The sequence below is a fragment of the Rattus norvegicus genome, chromosome 4 (genome assembly GCF_021556685.1).
Source record: "Rattus norvegicus strain SHRSP/BbbUtx chromosome 4, alternate assembly SHRSP_T2T, whole genome shotgun sequence".
NCBI lineage: Eukaryota > Metazoa > Chordata > Mammalia > Rodentia > Muridae > Rattus > Rattus norvegicus.
The window spans coordinates 121,642,032-121,664,962 of record NC_141537.1 but is presented as its reverse complement, the minus strand read 5'-3'; the positions used below and the strand labels follow the sequence as shown (position 1 = coordinate 121,664,962).

At 43.9% G+C, this 22,931-nt stretch overlaps 1 protein-coding gene across 2 annotated transcripts; it reads right to left on the bottom strand.

Annotated features, from left to right (window-relative positions):
* On the bottom strand, positions 1–22,739 carry Hmces (5-hydroxymethylcytosine binding, ES cell specific). 2 transcript variants are annotated; one of them, XM_087658807.1, is made up of 7 exons: positions 22,697–22,739; positions 21,898–22,102; positions 18,717–18,860; positions 14,723–14,848; positions 10,439–10,617; positions 3,281–3,473; positions 1–599 (listed from the first exon to the last, which is right to left on the bottom strand). In XM_087658807.1, the coding sequence occupies exons 2-7, from the start codon at positions 22,078–22,080 to the stop codon at positions 363–365; spliced, it is 1,062 nt and encodes a 353-aa protein (XP_087514933.1). In that variant the 5' UTR covers positions 22,081–22,102; positions 22,697–22,739; the 3' UTR covers positions 1–362.
* Between the last annotated feature and the right edge of the window lie 192 nt (positions 22,740–22,931).

The following is a 22,931-nucleotide window of genomic DNA, read 5'->3' as shown; positions in this document are numbered from 1 at the left end:
TCAGGGAGGACTGGGCAAGAGCCAGAACTCTTGCCAGCCAAGGTTTATCAAAAGCAATTTATTTAGAACAAATACATTTAAAAAGCTTAACTCTAAAGGAGAGCCCAGAAATTGCGAAGAGCCTCCTTTGTGGAACAGGAGGGACAGGAAAGCTTCTAGCAAGGAGCCAGGGATAGCAGGGCCCATAGGGAGCCATGGTAGCTAGCCCTCTTAGGCTGTCTCACAGTAGACTTGTTCTTCTAGGTCCATAAAGGTCAGCTGACAGAATCACCACCTTCCCAAGTAAATGGATACAATTCCGGGCAGCTGGTGGCATCAGTAATACTGTATCAGGCTGAGGCCTGGTATGGAGGAGTCTGTCACTAGCTGTTTGGCCTCTTGGCCACAGGCTCATCCTCCTTCTCCTGCTTCAGCCATCGATCCAGGAGGCTGCTGCTGGCACCTCTTTTAGTCGGCAATGGGCTCTTCTGTAGAAACTGGCTGGACCACTGGGGTAGACCTGATGCATCCTTTTTGGGTGAGTCAGGGACTTCCTTTTTGGGTGACTTTGTAGCCAGCCATTGCATCATCCTTTGACTACTGCCACTTGCCTTGGGCTCCTAGAAGAGAGAATATTCTCATAGCATCCAGGTTTGATTTTCAGAGGGAGTACCAATCTGAAGGAAGAAGCATGTACCAGGCCCACTCCAAGTCTATGCTAGCACAGCGTTTCTAAGGGGACAAATAAACGATGGCTTTGAGAGCCCAGGGTAGGAGAAACACTTAAAGATCAGAGGACAAGAGTCAGTGTGGGGCTGGAGAGTCTTCCAAAAATGCAGAGAATGAAGTGTCTTCTGGGAAATTCAGTGACTAAATGGCTGATGGGAGGATGCCACCAGTCAATGGGTCCCCCTGCTTAGTATGTCTGGACTGTTACTACTCCCTCTGCTGCCTGTGTGCCACACCTAATCCTGAAATGAGAAGTTCTCTAGGAGGGAACATCGAAGAGTACAGACCATGATAGTAAAAGATTACTGTCGCTGGGTAGTGGTAGCATTAATCCCAGCACTCAGGAGTCAGAGGCAGGTGGATCTCTGAGTTCAAGGCTAGCCCACTTTACAAATCCAGTTCTAAGACAGCCAGAGATACAACAGAGAAACCCTGTCTTAAAAAACAAACAAAAGAGTAGCTGTCCAGTCCAAAGTAGATTATGTAATTATATTTAAAACTTTTTACATTTACATTTATTATGTATGTAGTTTGCATATGGAGACCACAGGATAACTTGCAGGAGTGGATTGAGAATCAAATATGGTTCTGCAGACAGAACTCAGGCTTGACAAGTGCCTTTACCTGATGAGCTCTCTTGATGGCCCCAGAATGAGATTTTTAGAGGAAAAAAAATTCAGTGTCAGGATTGCAAAGTATTTCAGAGAAATTAGACAAAAAGAGAAGCAATGAGGGTGACCATCAGTTAGGAAAACAAGAACCTTCAGGGGAAACGTAGGAGGCCAGCTGTTCCTCCAGTCCTGACACCTGCTCCAGCATTCTGAGTGTCCTGTACCACAGAGTATGTTGCTCTCGGTCCCTCCATGCCACAGAGAGATGAGAGCTGTTTCCGTATGTCAGCGGGGCCAGTTTTCTGATGTGGAGGTTCCCTTCCCACCGCAGGCATCTGTCCACTTAAGCTCTTTCAAAACAAATCACCTGGATCCTGGCTAAACGCTGAGAAGTTACAGAGCACTTCAAGAATGCTCTCAAGTGCTCTGAAAGAGAATGAGGACTAGAGATCCTCCAACTTGTAAAAATAGTACATCAAAAAATCATGTTTGGGTGGTGGAAAGACAGCTCAGTCAGTAAAACACTTGCAAAGCAAGTGTGAGGACCTGAGTCCAGTCCCTAGCACCTGCATCAATATGCTCAGCATGTGGCACACGCTTGTAATCCAGAGCTGAGGATTCAAGGATCCCTAAGGCTCTCTAGCTGTTAGTCTAGCCTAAGTGGTAAGCTTCAGGCCAGTGGACTCAGTGTTCTGAAGATGGTATCTGAGGTTGTCCTCTGACCTTACATGTGCATATGAGTGTGTATATACATAAGCACTGTACACAAAAAGATATGAACACACAAAATAAAAAAAAATCATAGCTGGAAACAGACTTAAAACGTTCTCACATTTACTCTATATATTGGATCCTAGACTCATCAAAGAGATTTTTTTTTAAGATTTATTTATTTATTTATTATATATGAGTACACTGTAGCTGTCTTCAGACACACCAGAAGAGGGCATCAGATCTCATTACAGATGGTTGTGAGCCACCATGTGGTTGCTGGGATTTGAACTCAGGACCTCTGGAAGAGCAGTCAGTGCTCTTAACCACTGAGCATCTCTCCGGCCCCATCAAAGAGATTCTTAAGGACACAGAAAGCCAAATTTTGATTGAATATTCACTGTACATATTTGAACAGGGTCTAGCATTTAATTGTCTGAAACTCTTCTTATCCTTTAACCCAGGGCCTCTTAACATGGTAGACAAGTAAGCACCCACCACTGAGTGGCACCGCAGCCCAGCAATCACTATGAAAGAGTTTTCTGTTAGGGGTCAAGTTAGAGTAGGATCTGAACATTACTGTTATGCTTACCTTCCAAAGAGTATGAGAGCTCTTGATAGTTTAAAATGAATTAAAATTCTGCCCAGGCATGGTGGTGTATGCCTTTAATCCCAGCACTTGGGTGGCAGAGGCAGGCAGATCCCTGAGGCTACCTGGCATGTTCTAGTCCAGCCAAGGCCACATAGTGAGACTCTGTCTCAAAACAAAACAAAACAAAACAAAACAAAAAACAAAACAAAACAAAAATCTAGCTGTGGGTGTTAGAGAGTTGGCTCAGTGGTTATGAACACTTTGCTGTTCTCGAAGAAGATCCAGGTTTATTTCTAGGCACACATACTGGGCAGCTCACAGCTACCTGCAACTCCAGCTCCAGGAGGTCAGATGACCTTTTCTAGATTTTGCAGCCATTGCACTCATGTATAAATCTTAAAAAAAAAATCTTAGAAAAAAAAAAAAACCCAAGCATGGTGATGTATACCTTTAATGCCAGCAATAAGGAGGCTATGGCAGATGGAGCTCTATGAATCTGAGGCCAGCCTGGTTTACACAGCTAATTCTAGGACAGCCAGGGAGGCATAGTGAGACCCAGTCTAAAATTCAGATCACATGAAACAAACATTAAAGTTCTGATGGCACAAGGGCATATTCTCAACAACAGTGGTCTCAGAATAGACAAGTCAGTCCCTACCTTCTTAACCAGCAAGTCAGCAGGAGCCAGACACTCAGGAGTGTTGTTTCGGGAATTGTTCACCACTGGAGAAACTGGATGGAAGGTGATGTTATCTATGGGGTGGATTAGCTTCAGAGCTTCCTGAGTAGAGACCTCACCAAAGTCAAGCCATTTGGAGACCGCCTCTTCTCCATCCAGTATGGCAGGCATCCTGGCCAGGGGTCAGATGGACAGATAGATGAGGGTAGAGAAAGGAAAGAAAGTGCTGGTCCTCACTTTCACACATGGACGTGGCCCCAAGTTACTGAAACAATCTGACAGTGCGCTGGAGTCGGCACTCATTAACCTGTGGAATTTCATGGCACAGGGAGTCAAGGGCACTAAGACTGAATCCAGTGTGTGCCAGCGCACCCCCTAGAAAGTTGGTGAATTTCCCTGGGCGCCCTGGACTAGAGTTAAAAAAGGAATAAGATCCTGGAAAAGTCTGTTAACCACCTTCCCACATCATCTGTGGAGACCTCCAGTAAGAAAGGGCTGGCCAGACACTGAAGCGAGCCTGCAGTCACGGCTACACAGGATGCTGAGGTGAGTGGATTATTTGATCCCAGAATTTCAAGCTAATTGAGGCAACACAGCAAGACCTAATCTTTTGTTTTAATTTTTAGACAAATTCTTGCTGTAGCCTAATCTGGCCTTGAACTCCTGATTCTCTTGCCTTTCCTTTTACTCCCTGAGTGTTATGACACCAGGTGAGTCATTTCTCTTAAAAAAAAAAAAAAAAGTCAAGGTAGCAACATATATGTAATCCCTGCCCTCAGGAGAATGGGGCAGGAGGATTACCAAGAGTTTCAGGCCAGCCTGCATTTACACAGTGGAGAGACTTTGCCTCAAAAAACAAGAGTGACTGAGAGAGAACGAAAGACCCTTAAAATCTCTGAAATCTGGATGCATTCAAGGTTCTTGTGCTGTATTATATCTTAGTTGTAAATAACAGACATTACTTCCTTAAACAATATAGATTAGATGAAATATACAAATTTAGTTTAAGATTTGGCAAAAAAACAGAACTAATCTCCCACATGTAAGTACATGCACACATATAGCTTAGGACAAGGCTAACAGCAGGCGACCCCAGTAACACTGTAGCACTGCGTCCTGGAGTGCTCAGAGCAATCAGTAACTGTGAGGTGTAACGCAAAGACACCATTTTTCTGCCAGTGACTCTTTCCACTATATACACACACACATTTTTAGAACTTCACACATGTGGGTATTTTCCTGCATGTCCACCTGGGCACATCCTGTGTGCCTTAGGAGGCTCACCCAGTGTTGGATTCCCCAGGGACTAGTTACATACAGAGAATAGGTGCTGGAGACTGAACCTAAGTCCTCGGAGAGCAATCAGTTTCTCAACCACTGAGCCATCTCTCCAGCCCTACTGATTTATTTATTTGTGTGTAGGTGTGCCTCATGCTGTTGCCTCTTCAGCATATCTTACCGGTATGTCACTATGACTAGCTCATTTTTAAATTTATTTTTATAGAATTAGGTTATTAAACCTAGGGATTTTTGCATGCTAAACAAGTAGTTTCCCACTGAGCTACATCCCACCTTTTTTTTTCTTTTTTCTTTTTTTTTTTTTAAATTTTTGAGAAAGGGTTATTACTCTGTGTAGCCCTGGCCATCCTGGAGCTTGATTTGTAAACCTTCACTGTCCTCAAACTCAAGAGATCTGCCTTTCTGTGCCTCTAGAGTGCTTGGATAAAAGGTGTGAGCCACAATACTTAGTTCATTTTTCTTCTTTTTTTTTTTTGGTTCTTTTTTTTTTCGGAGCTGGGGACCGAACCCAGGGCCTTGTGCTTCCTAGGTAAGCGCTCTACCACTGAGCTAAATCCCCAGCCCCTCATTTTTCTTCTTAATGCAAGGTTTTGTTAAGTTGCCTAAGGTAGACTTGAACTCAAGATCCTCCTGCTTTACCTTTCTAATGGCAGGAGTAACAGCTTGAGCTATCTGGCTCACCTTGGTGCTTGTTTTAAAATTGCAAATCCATTCCCAGTGCATCTGATGTATCAGATTTACATTTGCTTATGCAAAATCTTATCTGCAAGAAATACTGGATGGAAAGAGGCATGGTGATGTCCACTTGGAAGCAGAGGCAGGTGGGTCTCTGTGAGATTGAGGCAAGTCTTGTCTACATGGTGAGCTATAAGACAGTCAGGACTATAAAAGAGACTTTATTTCAACCTCCACCCCATCCCATACCCATAAAATGAAAGAAATACAGGGCGGACTGGAGAGTTAGTTCATTGGTTATTGACTTTACTGAGAACCCAGCTCTGATTCACAATACCCACATATTGGCTCTGCAACTCCAGTCCCAGGGGATTTGACAACTTCCTTTGACTTCAGCAGGGAAATGACATGCATGTAGTACACAGACACACATGCAGACACACAAATGGCATGCATGTAGTACACAAACACACACGAAGACAAAACGCTCATAAGTACTTTCTCTGCCCCCTACTTTCAGATTAAAATGTGACCTCTCAGTGTCCCTGCCACCACGCCTTTGTCTGACTACCATGAACTCTAACTCTCTGACACTGTGCTATGAAAACCAGCACTGAACTGAAGACAAAACTGGCAAGGGAATGATCATCATTGCTACTGAAGAGGTACTGAGCAGGGCCACCTCTACTGGCCATCTGATCTATAAATGTAGTGAGAAAGACAAAAGAGTCATTGAAAAAATTCAAGGGCTGGAGCGATGGCTCAGAGGTTATGAGCACTGACTGCTCTTCCAGAGATCCTGAGTTCAAATCCCAGCAACCACATGGTGGCTCACAACCATCCATAATGGGATCAGATGCCCTCTTCTGGTGTGTCTGAGGACAGCTACAGTGTACTCACATACATAAAATAAATAAATTAAAAAAAAAAGAAAAGAAAAAATTCAAGAAGGCAGTTGCTGAGATGGGAATGAGTCCTTCCACATTAAGATTATGGGTTTTGGACAAATTGAAAACCCAGAACAGCACCATTACTGTGACTTGGAGACCAGGGAATTGTCATATGCCTATTAGCAATGCCCCAGGACACAGGATCTTTACAGGTATATCTGGGGCTGACCATGCTGTCCTGATGGCTGCTGTGGGTGTGGCTCAATTTGAAGATGTCTTCCCGAAGAATGCAGATGGCAGAACCATGAGCAGACCTTTTGCTTAAACATGAGTTATAAAACAGCTAATTCTAAGTATCAACAAAATGGATTCCCCGGAGCTACCCTATAGCCAGAAGAGATATGAGGAAACTGTTAAGGAAATCATCCATGTTAAGAAAATTGGCTCTGATAGTCTGGAGATGCTCAACAGTAAGCACTGACTGCTCTTGCAAAGGACTTGGGTTCAATCCCTAGCACCCAAATTGTGGCTTACAACTGTGCTTAACTCCAGTTCCAGGGAATCCAATGCTCCCTTCTGGCCTTTGTGGGCAACAGGCATGCACATGGTACATAGACATGCATGAACCCCAAACACCAATATCCACAAAATATAAAAACACTTTTTAAGGAAACTGGCCATGAACCTGCTATGCATTTGTGGTAATTTGTCTGGAATGGTGAAAATATGCTGAGGCCAAGTGCTCACATCGCTCGGGTCACTCATGGAGACGGCAGCACCAGTGGACCACACTGCTAGCAGCTGTGCACTGTACCCTATCACCAACTTGTCCAAATGTCCAGCCTTTCCACTTGCCTCTCCTTTATGTCTCTAAATTTGGTGGCATTGGTACTATTGTTGTGGGCCAAGTGGAGAATGACTTGGAGGTTAACTTTGCTGTTAACAGTCAATGTCACAACTGAAGTATAAAGTCTACTGAAATGCACCTGAGGCTTTGAATGATGTTCTTCCTGGGGACAACATAGATGTCAATGTCAAGAATGTCTATCTGAGATGTTCCTTGTGACAAAAGTAAAAATGACCCACAATGGAAGCCAGGTGATTATCCTGAGCCAAATTAGAGCAGGGAATGAATGTATCAGATTATCACAAAGCTCACACAGTGTATAGCTTGCTAATTTAGAAGGAAAGACTTATCACACATTTGCTTGGAGGCTGGCCTTACATTCTATTTGGTGATATTGCCACCACTGATATGGCTCTAGTCTATGGCTTTATCACTTTATTAAAATAATGAATTTATAATTTTAATAAAGTAATGAAGCAGTACTGACAAATGACAACATTAAATAGGTGTTGACCCAGGAAGGCAGAGATGGGTCAAGAGGGTCTTTGAAGATGAGCATAATGTCAGCCATCAGAAGTCAACAATGGCTGATCACCAAAGCTAATCCTCTTACAACTTCACAAGAAGTTGCCAAGAATTCAACATGAACTATTCAAGTGTCAATGGGCATTTGTAACAGTGTAAAAACGAGAAACGTTTGGTAAGTGAAGATCCTATCAGATAACTAAAAACTGGAAAAAAATCTGTCTGAACAGTCCCTGCCTTTTATCATGCACAGCAGCCACTTCTTGACTGAGTTGTCACATGGAACAAAAAGTCGGCTGTATATGACAGCTATGACCAGCTCAATGGCTGGCCTGAGAAGCGCCAAAGCACTTTCCGAAGCTAAACTTGCATTTTAAAAAAGGTCCTGGTTACTGTCTGGTGTTTGCTACTTAGAACCTCTACCACGGCTTTCTGAATCACAGAAAGAGTTACATCTGAGAGGTGTGCTCAGCCAGCTGAGATGCACCGAAACTACAGAGCCAAAAGGCAGCACCGGCAAACAGAGGCTTCTCCATGACAACAGCCCACAACCAGTGCTTTTTAACCAGGGCCTAAACAAACAGGCTGGGAAGTTCTGCCTTATCCATCTACTCACCTGATCTCTTACCAACCTCTACGTGTCTTGATAACCATACCATTAGCAGGGAAAATACTACCACATCAGAGATGCAGAAAATGCTAAGTGTGTCAAGCCTTGAAGCTTAGTTTTATACTATAGAAATACACACATTTATTTCTTATTGACAAAAATTTTTTGACTGTAATGGTTTCTATATGATTAATAAAAATGTGTTTGAGACTTTAAAAAATTCATATATGCATTAAAATAAAAAAATACAAAAAAGAAAACTAAGAAAAGCAGGTAAACACAGAAAACTAACTACAGTGTAGCTGAGCTTGCAGGAATATATGAAACATGCACATAGCCTACCTCAGACACCCACAGTTATCTTGGCTGACACATATTCAAGCTGTCTTCTGCTACTGTTTTGCATTTCTTAATTTTTATATAGTTGGAAATATTCAGGGACACAAGAGATGGCTCAGTAGTTCTGAGCACTGGCTACTCTTCCAAAAGACCTGAGTTTAATTTCCAGTACTCATATGGAAGCTCACAACTGTCTGTAACTCCAGTCCCAGGCATACATGAAAGCAAAACACTGATGCACAAAAAAAATTTAAAAATGTAAATATGCTTTTAAAAAGATATATATATATGTGTGTGTATAATATATATAAAGAAAAAACTCATCTAACATCTCAAACATATCTAGGTTTCCTGGCTCAAACATGCTAGATTGTGAATACAAATGAAACTAGTTTAAATATTGAGAAACTAGAAATGTTAAGCATTTCGAAATAAAAAGAACATGATTATCTCCAAGACAACAGAATGAAGTAAACCTCACTGGTGACAATGCTGCAAAAATAAAACTCCTTATCTGAGCAATGTCACAAAATGCTATAAATTTTCTCAAAGAGAAAGCACAATTTACTTATTTAATGTAACAAGCTTCAATACCATGAAATCGGCTCCTTTTGCTGCTAGTATTGACTGGTTTGGTGGTTTCAATACAGCTACATTTCCCAAAGCTTTCTGCAGTACGAAAAAGCCACAAATGCAGGTGAATATGGCACTCTAGGAGTTGTAGCAGTGACACAGTGACGAGTCAGTTGATAAAATGTTCTACTTATGCCCAGCACCAGATGCTGTTTTTCTTCAATGTTTCACTGACAGTGTCTTACTTGAGACCGTGTCTTGCTATGCAGTACTAGTTGGTCTTAAACTTGTGAGAGGTTTCCTGCCTTTGCCTCCCAGTGTTGCATTACATTTTAGGCCTGTGTCACCACAACTGGCAGACAGTGTTGTCTTCTCAGCCTTACTTCCCCTGTGCTAGTTATTTTTTTGTCCAGTCGACACAAGCTAGAGCCATTAGGGAAGATGAAAGGCAAACTGAGAAAACGCCTGTATCAGACTGGACTGTAGGCATATCTGTGGGGCATTCTCTTGATTACTGGTTGATGGGAAAGGCCTAGCTCTCTGTGAGTAGTACTGCCCCTGAGCAGGTGGCCACCAGTAAGCAGTATGTGTCCATGGCCTCTGCTTGAGCTCTTTCCCTGGCTCACCTTCATGATGGACTGAGGTTAGGATGAATATTAAACAGACCCTCTCCACCTCGGCTTTTATTTGGTGTCTGTCATAGCAATAGGAAGCAAAGTAGGACCTTAGTTTACAGTTGTACAGCCCGAACTCACACTTTACTGGTTGTTTAGCAAAGCTGATTTTACAAATATACAAACATTTATACTAAAGGGCAAAAACTTTGACTTCAACAAATCAATGTACTTTTTTTGTAAGATTTATTTCTCTTATTTGTAGTTATAGTTGTGTGTGTGTGTGTGTGTGTGTGTGTGTGTGTGTGTGTGTGTGTGTGCGCGCGCGCATGTGGGAATATCCACATGGCTGCAGGTGTCTGTAGCAGCCAAAGGAGAGTGGATTGCCAGGAAATACAAGTATAGACAGTTGTGAGCTACCGAGAAATCAAACCTGGTCCTTTGGAAGAGCAGCAAGAGCTCTTATCCACTGAGCCAATGAGTTGGGAGTAAATCTCAATGATAAATCACTGGCCTAGTAAGTCCATAGTCACGCAAGGGACACATTCAACCATGAGCTATACCACCAGTCCCTAAAAATAGTTTTAAAGTCTGGGAAATCAAAATTATTCCGTAAGGATTTCACTGTATAATTTTGCAAGCATGTTGGTAACCTTTTGGGGAATGTACATCATGTTTCGGGAAAACTGGTTATAATTTGCGTAAGTTAGTTTCCTATCCTCTAAAATCAGAGCAAACTCTCCCCAGGAAAAAGCAGTGACTTGCCTGCTGTGGATGTCACTCAGACCTCTGCAGGAATCCACAGTGATGATGCTGTAGGAATACAGGCGCTCTCCCTTTGGGGGTTCCCAACAGTCAAAGATCCCTGCCATTGTCAGCAGCCTCCAGTTGTCCCAGACCTCTTCCTTGTTGTTAAGGCTGTCTGAACCACTGTTCTCACCTGACTGGAAACAGCAGGCTGATTAGAGGCTTCATGGCAAATGTCCACTGAAGCAGCAGATGCTGGCTTCTTTTTTTTTTTTTTTTTTTTGGTTCTTTTTTTTCGGAGCTGGGGACCGAACCCAGGGCCTTGCGCTTCCTAGGTAAGCGCTCTACCACTGAGCTAAATCCCCAGCCCCAGATGCTGGCTTCTTAATACTTTCAGAATTTAATGCCTTCACTTGACTTTCAACTCTGAAATCAGCTCAGGAAGGTTCAAAGCGAGCCTGGCAACTAGGAAACCCTCCGGTATGTCACTGCTTACCTAAAGTACAAGGAGATACTAGAGGGGAAAAAAAGCCTATGTAAAAAAAACCAAAAAACAAAGCTGAAAACAGCAAACTCCCATTCCTGTGAGAGTGAATGATCTCATATTTAAAAGCATAATAGAAAAATTCCCAGAAATTATTATTTTGGTCTCTTCCCTACATATTGTATCTAACAACAACCAAAACTGTAAGAAACACACTCTCACACTCTCTCTCTCTCACACACACACACCCCCCAAACAAAAAGAAAGAAAAAAAGGAAAAAAAATAAAGATTCTACTGCCAAGAAAAATCGGAACCAGACTGAAGACATGATTTCATTTCCCAGATGACTTAGTTAAAGACTCCTCTTTAGGGCTGTAGAGATGCCTCAGCAGTTAAGAGCACTGACTGCTCTTCCAGAGGTCCTGAGTTCAAATCCTAGCAACCACATGGTGGCTCACAACCATCTGTAACAGGGATCCGATGCCCTCTTCTGGTGTGTCTGAAGACAGCTGCAGTGTATTCATATACATAAAATAAACAAAATCTTAAAAAAAAGAAAAAGAAAAAAAATTAAAAAAAAAAGAACCCCCCCGAAAAACTAAAAAAACTAAAAGCCCCATCAATTCAAAAGCAGCTATGGAGATGGTTCAAGTCAGTAAAGCACTTCCCACACAAACATGAAGACCTGAGTTCTCATATCCAGTACCCACATAAAAAGTTGGACATAGTGGCCTGTGCCTGCTACCATTCGGGAGCTTGCTAGACAGCTGACCATGGCAAATCAGTGAGCTTCCAGTTCAACAAGAGACCCTGTCTCAAAAAAATAAGGGGAAGGACAACTGGGAAGACATGCAACATCGAACTCTGGCCTCCTCCTGCATGAGCACACATGGCCATGTGTACCTGGATGCCAGGAGCAAACCTTGCATTAGTGGCCCCTTAAGAGAGCAAGAATTGCTGGGCAGTGGTGAAGCACACCTTTAATCCCAGCACTTGGGAGACAGTGGCACGGGATCTCTGAGTTCGAGGCCACCTTGGTCTGAGAACAAGTTTTCAGGACAGCCAGGGCTCCAGAGAGAAACCCTGTCTCAAAAAAAAAAAAAAAAAAAAAAAAAAAAAGAGGAAGAAAGCAGGAAGTAGCATTGGAGGAGGTGACCTGTCTGCCAAGGGGGAGCTGTGTAACGGCATCTCAGGTCTCCAGCGGTAGAGGCTTATTTGATATAGAGGAGCCTTCTTCCTTTCCTTGGAAGAGGAACAACATGTGGCTAAGGAACTGACTGGATGCTAGAACTGAAAATGGCTCTACCTTTCATAGCTTGATAGTTTGCCACCACTGAAGAACCCCAAGTAGATGTACACACATTGAAGAATGCAGTATTACACACTCACAAAGAAAAACTCAAGCTTATCAGTGACTAGATAAATAAAGAGGCTTAATTAAAAAAAAAAAAAACCCAAACAAAGAAAAAAGAAAAATAGTACGACTGGTGGCAGAGAAAAACTTGAAGGAAAGAAAGAGAAAGCATTCAGTTCAATTTAGTTTTGAAATAACTGGCTAAATATCTAGGGAGTAAATAGTTAAAGCTTTGTTTATATTAAACAAACAAAGCCATCTACCAGGCATCCTAATCTCTCCCTAAAACCAATCTTCCGTTTTGACCTGCTAACACTACCTTGCTAGGTGTGCTGGCCAACATCTTCAATCCCAGCACTGAGGCTGAGGAAGAGGAGGCAAAGGCAGCTGAATCTCTGCGAGTTCATGACCAGCCCAGCCTGGTCGTCTCCATACTGAATTCCATGATAACCAGAACTACAGAAAGAAACCCTGCTCCAAAAAAAGTAAACAATCAACACTCATTATCTTAGAACCCAACAGCACTCTCCCCATTCTTGCTTTTTAGCCCTTTTTTGCCTTCTAGAATTTACCTAGTAAAACAGATTTTACCTGTTGCAAACCACTAAATCTAACTAAGAAGAGAACATAATGTTAACATGTCTTTTTTCAACTTTCTTTTTTTTTTTTTTTTTTTTTTTTGGTTCTTTTTTTCGGAGCTGGGGATCGAACCCAGGGCCTTGCACTTCCTAGGCAAGCGCTCTACCACTGAGCTAAATCCCCAACCCCTTTTTTCAACTTTCTAATGTTAAGATGTGAGCTATCATATTGTGTATCTTACAATGCAAGCTCAATGAGAGAAACATTAAATATAGAGAATTACCATGTGATTTAGCAATTGTGGTAAATATACACCCACCCAAAGCCCTCCCCGCATGTGGGTGTTCACAGCAGCATCGGTCCAACAAGAGGTGGAAACTTGGTGGTTTTAAAACAAAGCAACTGGCCTGACATGATGATACGTGACTTCTTTGGCTGGTGTGTTTGTATTTTCTTTTTCACGACAGCATTTCTTTGTATGGCATCAGCTGCCCTGGGACTTGCTCTGTAAGCCAGACTGGCCTTCAGCTGAGATTTGCCCTTCTCTGCCTCCCAAGTGCTGGGATTAAAGGTATTCACTACCATGTCTAGCTGGTACATACATTAACCCCAGCACTTAAGAGCTAGAGGTGAGTAGATCTCTGTGAGTTTGAGGCAAGCCTGGTCATCATGCTGAATTCCAGTCTAGGCAGAGTCACAAAATGAGACAAAGGTAGAAAGTAAATCCCCTATTGCTGAAGACACCATGCACTTCAGAAAAAAGACTCAAATATCCCTAAATTGGAACAGACTCAAATGCCCATTCCCTTAGGGTTAGCTTTTATGGGACCAAACATATTATGCAAGTTTCCAAAGGAGGGGGACAACCAACGGTCTACCTAGTTATAATCAGTAATGACTCACATCTCATGGTGATAACTAATTGGACTCAAGATCCACTCGATAAGAGGGAAGCCGTGCGTGCTACTGGAATGCTTACTAATTACTAAAGCCAGTCACTCAGTGCTTGTGAAGTGCAGGAGGATCTACCACTGCTCCCACTACTTTACTAAACCAGCATAGTCCCTAACGACAATCTAAGCATTTGTCTGCATAGCACAGACATCCTCACCCTCATAAAGAAACTTCTCTTTGCAACAGAGACCATTACAGAAAGCCATAGCCAATTAAGACAAAGAGTTGTGAAGCCCATCTCAATGGCTATATCTATAAAACACTCCGGCACCTGAGGCTCAGAGAACACTGAGAAAGAGGGTGGGAAGGCTGTACGAGCCAGAGCATCAGGGAGCTTGTGTGAGATTGTATTTCCTAATAATATCAGAAGCTAATTCATAACCATCATGAATGCCCAAATGTGACCTGAACAAGGACACCAATGGACATGCCAAAGTAGATGGGGGAAAGGCCCACAAGGCCTCAACCCTGCAAAACCACTACAGCAACTGAGGAATACCAGCAGTGGGAGAAATAACCTTCCCAGGGAAGAGCACACCAGCTTGTGTCCGGTGCCAGGTGGTCAGCACTGAAAACATACAGATAAGCAAAAGTATACAGACTGAGCAGGTTACACTTAGGAAGAGGCCATGGGCATCAAGGGATATATGGGAGAGTTTAGAGGGAAGAAAGGGAGAAACATTGCAATCATATTATAATCTCAAAAATAAATTGTAGATCTGTATTAATGATGAGATACTTCTGGGAAATGTGACACTAAGCAGTTCTGTTGTATTAACAGCAGAGAGTATGCTTAACATACTCTAGATTATACATCAATAAGTAGAACTGACATTATATGTGTCCTATAATGTCTACAGAAATATTGCTATATGACCTTGATTTGTTTCTCTGTCTTTTCCAAACATACTGTGTACACAACTGCCATACCTTCTCTGTTTTGCTTTGAGGAAAATAGATGAAGTACGGCTGCCTCTGGTTTGTTCCCTGACATCGCTGCCACTCGTAGAATCCATCTGCTAAGACAACACACCGCCGTCCTTTCCCCAGAGGAGCCTGAGAGAGAATGAAGATATGGCTATAGTGACTCTCGTGTTCAACACTGTACTGTAGTGGCAGAGGGCTTGCCTAGCACGCGCGCGCACGCACGAACGCACGCACACACACACACACACACACACAGAGAGAGAGAGAGAGAGAGAGAGAGAGAGAGAGAGAGAGAGAGGGAGAGAGAGAGAGAGAGAGAGAGAGAGAGAGAGAGAGAGAGACACCAAAACATTCAGACATGTATGTGGCCCTGGAGAAGTTCATCTTTATCTTTTTTAAAGTGCCGGATGAGAACTGATCTCAGGGAAGTATTTTACCATTGAGCTACCCAGGAGTTCATTTTTCTGCACTTCAAATATCTTAAGACATTTTTTTTTTCTTGGTTCTTTTTTTCGGAGCTGGGGACCGAACCCAGGGCCTTGAGCTTCCTAGGTAAACACTCTACCACTGAGCTAAATCCCCAGCCCCTAGACATTTTTTTTTTCATTTAAAAAGACAAGGTCTGTAGGCCAGGTTGGCCTTGAACTCACAGAGATCTGCCCACAGCTGCCTCCCCAATGCTGGGATTAAAGACATGCACTATTATACCTGGCTTTAGACATTTTCGAGACAGGGTTTCTCTGTGTAGCCCTGGCTGACCTGGATCTCGGCTGTAGATCAGGCTGGCCTCGAATTCAGAGCTGCACCTCTTTCTGACTCCCAAGTGCTGGGATTAAAGGCATTTGTCACCGCTGCCTAGCTTTTTAAATTATTTCTATGTGCGACAGTACATGTTTGTAGTAAAAGGGCAATTTGTGGGAGTCACTTTTCTACTTCCACCATGTGGGTCCCAGAGATCAAACTCCGATCTTCATGTTTGATGCAAGAACCTTTACCTACTGAGCCATCCAGTAGACCACCACATCGCTTTTCTTATAAAGTCACCACTCAACTAAACAGATGTTGAAAATCAAACATACAAACATACAAAGAGGCCAAAAGTACTTTCCCACTGGTGGCAGATAGTGTTATTTGGCAGTTTTCTCTAGGAAAGAAGGGGGAACTCAGGAGGTAATTAAAACATGCCTGAGAAGTAGAAGGTTCTAGAAGGCCCTGCCCCAGCTTTAAAGGCATGAACAACTGCTCACCTAGGGAAGAAAACTGAGTGGCAGCCTCTGAGTGCTGGAGTGGACTTCAGTGATGAAGTTGCTTTTTAAGCCATCCCTGCTCTATAAGTGAACCCATACCCATACTCCTCTTAGTAAACCCAGTAAAAACTCTCTGGTTCACCACATTGGCCTTTCCTTTCAGGATATATGTATTGCATCTCCCCGGTTAAAGTTTGCCAACAACAGCTAGTCTCCAGTTTGCTCCAAGGGGACCACACATTATCTCACACACCATCCCATCCTTTCCCGGACTTAATTAGGCTGGCTCTGAATAGAACGCAGCATAAGCAATGCTGTATGACTGACAAGACAAGGTCACAGAACTCATGTAGTTTCTGTTCTGGATCATGAGCACTGCAGTAAATGAGGTGCCACATCAGAAGTTTGGCTAACATACACTCATGCTAGGAACATAGAAAGGCTTCTAGTTCTAGCCATACCAGCTATAGTATCAGCCATGCATAAAGAAGCCATCTTAGTTTGCTTTCTTTTTTTTTTTTTTTTTTTGGTTCTTTTTTTCGGAGCTGGGGACTGAACCCAGGGCCTTGCGCTTCCTAGGCAAGCGCTCTACCACTGAGCTAAATCCCCAACCCCCTTAGTTTGCTTTCTGTTGCTATAGGAAAATACCAAGACCAAAAGCAACATGGGAGAAAGGGTTTTATCTCTGTTAATAACTTATCATGAAGGGAAGTCAGAACAGAAACTCAAGGCAAGAATTAAAGTGGATGAGACCAGTGTGGTAGACTTTAATTCCAGCTCTCGGGAGGCAGAGGCAGGTGAATCTCTGTGGGTTTGAGACTCTCGGAGTCTGGTTTACAGAACGAGTTCCAGAACAACCAAGACTACATAGAGATCCTTGTTGGGGTGGTCTTCTTGTGCTGTGTGAAAAGGTTGCCTGCTAGTGTTTTGTTTTGTTTTGTTTTCTGGAGCTGAGGACCGAACCCAGGGCCTTGCGCTTGCTAGGCAAGCGCTCTACCACTGAGCTAAATCCCCAACCCCGCCTGCTAGTGTTTTATAAATGTCTTCTCCATTACTTCCTGATTGTTATAATAAACTGCAGAACAGCCTATAGCGAGGCAGGAAAGAATAGGTGGGACTTCCAGGAGAGGTAGGACTCTGGGAGAGTCTAAGGTGGTAGATTTGTCAGAGAGAGACAGATTTGTCAGCAAGATTCAGTATGAAACTGAGTAGAGATATCAAGGCATGTGGCAGAACATAGATTAAAATAAAGGGGCGAATTAGTTTATAAGAGCTAGTTGGGAACGGAACAAGCTAAGGCCTAAAGCGTTCACAAGTAATATAAAAGGCTCCATGTCATTATGTGGGAGCTGGCAGGCCTAGAAAGCCACGTTACAGACCCTGCCTCAACAGCAGCAGCAACAAGAATGGAAACAGAGGCCATGTTCTTCACTGGCCTCTTTACATGGCTTGCTCAGTTTTGCTCTGTTTCCATGTAACCCAGGACCACCTGTCTAGGGGTGGTACCCATTGACCGAGGACCAGCGACCTGGGTCCTCTTTCCAATCATTGATCAAGAAAATGCCCTATACACAAACCCACAGGCTAATCTGATGGGAGTTTTTCCTCAACTAAGGTACCTTCTTTCCAGCTGATCCCAGCCTGTGTCAACTTGACAAAAAACTAATCAGCACAACTACCACAGACATCTATCCTTTGCCAGGTAAGAACTGCAAACATTCCCAGTAAAAACTGCCTCACTGAGCAGCACATTTAGTCCACAGTATATGAGAGGTAATTTTTTCGCCTTTAAAGTTTTGTTATTTATTTACATTTGGGGGGGGGGAGTATCTGATCAAGCCACTGCGGGCAAGACAACCTGCAGTAGGAGCTGGAGCCCTCTTTCTACCACGTATGTGTCCTGGGGTCAGTGTCAGGCATTAGCCTTGGCAGCAGGCACTTTACCTAGAAAACCGTCTGCTCCCTCTACCCCCATCTTGAGATCGAGGTCTCACTGAATATCTCTGCTTGGTCTGGAACTCATTCTGTAGACCGAGTTGACCTTGAACTCATAGATCTGTTGGCCTCAGCCTCCCAAGTGCTGGGATTAAAAGTGTGTGCTACCACACTGGGTTAACTGTTTTCTTTTAAAAACTGTCTTTGTTACGTTCCAATTACTATGATAAGACATCGTGGCCCAAGCGACTTGAAGAGTGTTATTGGAACTTACAGTTTCAGAGGGTGAGTCTTAAACCATTACGGCAGGGAGCATGGCAGCAGGTAGGCAGGCAGGGTGATAGAGTAGTAGCTGTGAGATTGGTATATTTTGAGGCAGAATCACCAATCAGAGAGAATGAGAGAGGTAACTAGGAGTATCATGGGTTTTGAAAGCTATCTCCACAGCGACACACTTCCTCCAACAATGCAATACTTCCTAATCCTTCTCACACAGTTTCACCAACTGGGGACCAAGTATTATGAGCCTACGGGAGCCATTCTCATTCAAACCACCATAACCAATAAGTTTGCCCATTGCTAGTCTAGAACACAGCAATAAACAGAACAGGACCCGATATTAACAACTGGGACTATCCTGGCCGGGTGGTAGTGGTACACACCTGTAATTTGGGAGGTACAGGCAGACAGATCTCTCAGTTTGAGGACAGCCTGGGCTACACAGAGAAACCCTGTCTTGAGAAAACAAAACAAAAATAACGAACTGGAAATATGCTTTGGAATACGTTTCTCAGGTATCCTAACATGCTACTTACCTTGAACGACTGCTTCTCCATTATGGTATCACTACGGCAGTTGGAAGTGTTGAACTGCAGCTTGGAAGGATCACTTTCTTTGAACCAAGATGGGACTAAGCCCCATCGCATGGGAAAAATTATCCGATCTGATGAATCTGCATCCTGCCAGAGAAAAAAGATTAAAGTTTAGCACCTGGATTGGTGGTATACACTTGTAATCCTAGCACTCAAAAGGCTGAGGCAGGAGGATTCCTGCTACTTTAAGGCCAGTTTGGGCTATATAGAAAGTCCAGGCAAGCGTAGACTACATAGAGACATAGTGTTTAGGAACACTTACTGTTTTTGTAGAGGACCTGAGTTAGGTTCTTAGAACCTATGTTGATAGCTACAACCTAACTGTTCCCACTGGCATACACCCAAACAGGTGCATGAGCACACATATAAATTTAAAAATAAGAAAGGCTGAACAATACACAAAAATATAATTAAACAGGCTCAGATACAGCAGGAAGACCATAATTACTATATACAAAGAATACAAGGTTATTAAGAGGGAAAAAATTAGCTGGGCATGGTAGTATATGCTTTTAATTTTAAACCTAGCATCTATGAGGTGGGTGGGTCTCTGTGAATTCAAGGCCAGCCTGCCTCAAAAAAAAAAGGGGGGGGGGTAAGGATGCCGACCAAGAGTAGTGGGTAGAAAACATTCATAATCCCAATACTTGGGAGATGATACAGGTGTATTGTGAATTTCAGACTAACCTGATTTACTGTCTAAAGTAGGTCATAGGCCCAAGGAATGATACTATTAGTCGTCTTTTCTGATAAATGGATATGGTGTGAAGCTAAATATTTACAAGTATACCCAGAGTTCAGTGCTGCTCTCTGCCCTGGTCAGAGAAGTTCCTGAATGTAGAGGGTAAAGATTACTGCAGAGACTCACAGCTGGTCAAAGTACTGAGAAGAATGAGAAGAAGTGTTCAGCTCCAAATGGACACCTATATCATCCCTGTGAGGCACAGGGAGCATCATGGAAGACAGAATTAAAAAAAGGTAACCATTGGAAAAGGGAAGAAAGTAGTAGAAGGTTGAAGAGAGCAGCAGACGGGGCTGAGAAGTAATGGGTGTTGTTAGACTGATCACAGTACATTAGATCCATGCATGACATTGTCAACAATTAAATAAAAGGATATAAAAGTGGAAGACTAAGCTGGGCATAGTGTACAAGATCTACTCAAGAATGGGCACATCAACATTCAGCTCCCACCACAGGCAGAAGAGAGCTCACGAAACCCCAGCCCTCCCAGGCAAGCTGTAGGCAGGTAAGGTTGTGGGGGAAGCACCTCAATGGTGCCTTCTTTTGGCATCTACAGACACTGTACATGTGTACATGCGGTGCAGAGACATTCATTCAGGCAAAACACCTATGCGCATAAAGAGAAATAGAAAATATTTTTAAACTTCAGTGACATCTTGGTTGAGAAATCCTGTTCTTACTACTGGTCACTTTTGAGTGTTTTCATCCCTGCACGAAGCGTCCCCAAACTCGAGGACAATGCATACGAAGTGGCTGGGAAGCCAGGATACTGAAAGTATTGCTCAGTACGAGTCATCTTTTCCTCCACGGGGTCTGACTTTGCAATAGAACAGCTGGTGGCACTGTGGTAGATGGGGGGAAAAAAGAGGAAGTACTTTGCAAATCAGCGGTTTCAAATACAAATATTGCTATAATTACATGCTGGCAGTTGAACCACTGAAATGTTCCTAATTTTGTGTTAGAATTTGTAGGTTTGAAAAAATAAAGTATCAAATATTTACCGAATTAAGAAACCCTAGCAATCTAAACAAATCATATTACCGATGTGCAGTCAAACACTACATGGGCAAACCCAAATGACCCAAATGACCCAAAGGAGGGCTATGCTTGCTAGGGACTCCACCTTCCCATTCCCGCTCCCCAAGATCCATCCACTGAAATAGGGACCATGGTCTGTTCAATGGTTAAGGATACTTTTTGCGCTTGCAGAGGACCTGGGTTCAATTCCAAGCACTCACATTGTACCTTTGGTAACTTCAGTTCTAGAGGATCTGAAGCTCTGACTTCCAAGGGTACCAGGCAAATACCTGGTACACATACATACATCCATACATGCAGGTAAAACGTTAGTATACATAAAAATTGTTTAAATTTTTTACAAAAAAAAATAAAAAATATTTTGTGTGCTAGGACTGAACCCAAGACTGGGAGCATATGAAATATGTTCTATATCTCTGAGTATTATCACCAGCTCCAATCACACTAATTTTTCTTTACATTTATTCTGTGTTTGTGTCCACTATCTTGCGTGCATGACACAGAGTGGGTGTGGAATCTGAGGACAACTTGCAGGAGCTGGTTCTCTCCTACTTTGCAGGAAGTGTTCTTTCCCAGGGAGCCATGCTGCAAGCTCCACAATCAGTTTTTGTTCTGTTTTGTTTTTTGAGACACAGTTTTACTATACAGCCTTGACTGGCCTCCAACTCAGAGATCTGCCTTCCCCTGGCTAGGATTAAAGGTGTGTGCCACCCCACTTGGGTTTTTGTGAGATATATATATATATATTATACACACACACACACACACACACACACACACACATATATGAATGACACTGACATGTCAGTAATATTTGAAAGGTATCTTTAAAAAAAAAAAAAGATTCGGGGTTGGGGATTTAGCTCAGCAGTAGAGCGCTTGCCTAGCGAGCGCAAGGCCCTAGGTTCGGTCCCCAGCTCTGAAAAAAAGAAAAAAGAAAAAAAAAAAAAGATTCAAGCTTGTCAAGAGCATACACACCTGTGACACAGAGGTGTGTATGGAGACAGAGGCAGGTTTGCTGCAAATTTGAGTTCAGCTTGGCCTATATGGTGAGTTCCAGGACAGCTAGAGTTACATTCATAGTTAAGAGTCTATCTCAAAATATTTTTAAATGTATTCAAATATGAGATTCACATAGCTTGGGCATGCGTTGAAACAGTTTAATTGACCCTGAAGAATATGGACTCATTCCTTGCTGAGGCCCAGGGTGACTAGGGCCTTAATGTATCTGTAAGGGCTGCTTTCAAGGTCATTTCGGAGGCTGGGCAGACATCACAGGAATCAGGAGTCGATGCCATTAGGATGCTGGGCCAGAAGCTCATAGGATGCCGCCACACTCCTTACCTTTTCAAAGTGCAGTCTGGAGAGAAGCACTGGGCTGCTAGACTGCGGGCTCTTGTTGTAGGAGGGGCAGTACTTATCAGGGTCCCTCCACTGCGGGAGCTGACGCCTGCCCTGCCGATCCAGATAGGCACAGGCTCTAGTGAGAGCATCTCTAGGCAAGTGACAGGACGTTCGCCCGCACATACTTCAGCAATGCCTCTCAGACCTACAAAAAGTCACAAAACCGTAAGGTTTTACCGCCTAGGTCACAGCATCCTCCCTGAGAAGCCACATCTTCCACGGAGGCTCCATTAGGTCCTGGCCACTGCGGGGCCCACAGTCCAGAAGCAGGCCTTCATCAGGCGTTAGGCGAGAAGGCCGGTCCTCCGAGGTTGGCTTCGGTGGACTCAGCAGAGAAAGGTGAGAGCTCTCTGCGTTCACACCAACAACACTCGAGGATCGCGGAGACCGTACTACTGCCCTGCGTGGACGTGCTCTGCTCCGGGGCGGGGCCTGGTCGGCGCGGAGTCTCCCTCTAAGAACGTGGGCGGTCCTCTGCCCGCCGCGTCCCTCTCCTCAGCCCGCCTGTCCGCGTCCCCCTCGGCGGGGCCCTCTCTTCAGCCCGCCCGTCTGCGTCCCCCTCCCCTGGGTCCTCTCTTCCGCCCGCTCCCTTCCCCCTCAGGGGAGCCGGATCCTCCGACGGCCCGGGTCCCCTTAGCGCAGCCCCCTTCTCCGCCCGTCCGCCCGCCCGCGTCCTCTGGGCGAGGCCCTCCCCACGCCCCTCGGCGAGCCGGTCCCCCAGGCGTCCGCGTCTCCTCACCACCAGATAGTCCAGTCCACTCTCCGCGCTCAAGCGTCGACCTAAAGAGCACTAGCCCCGCCCTTCGGTAATCCCGCCCCGCCCCCGACGTGACGCGACGCCATGGGGTTTCCTCCCCACAGGTGGGGGTGTGGCTAGGTGAGGAGCAAGCTGGAAACCAAGTTCCGTTGATTCACCACCTTAAAGCAAGACAAAATACACTCACCTGAGACAAGCACTCCAGGCCTCCTCCTCA

Excerpts from the sequence above, each read along its gene's own strand:
- Hmces (XM_087658807.1), bottom strand. The coding sequence starts at position 22,080 with ATGTGCGGGCGAACGTCCTGTCACTTGCCTAGAGATGCTCTCACTAGA. Across the intron at positions 10,618-14,722 it reads CTCAAAGCAAAACAGAGAAG|TCAGGTGAGAACAGTGGTTC; the intron begins GTATGGCAGTTG and ends TGCTGTTTCCAG. Across the intron at positions 600-3,280 it reads CTGACTTGCTGGTTAAGAAG|GAGCCCAAGGCAAGTGGCAG; the intron begins GTAGGGACTGAC and ends TCTCTCTTCTAG.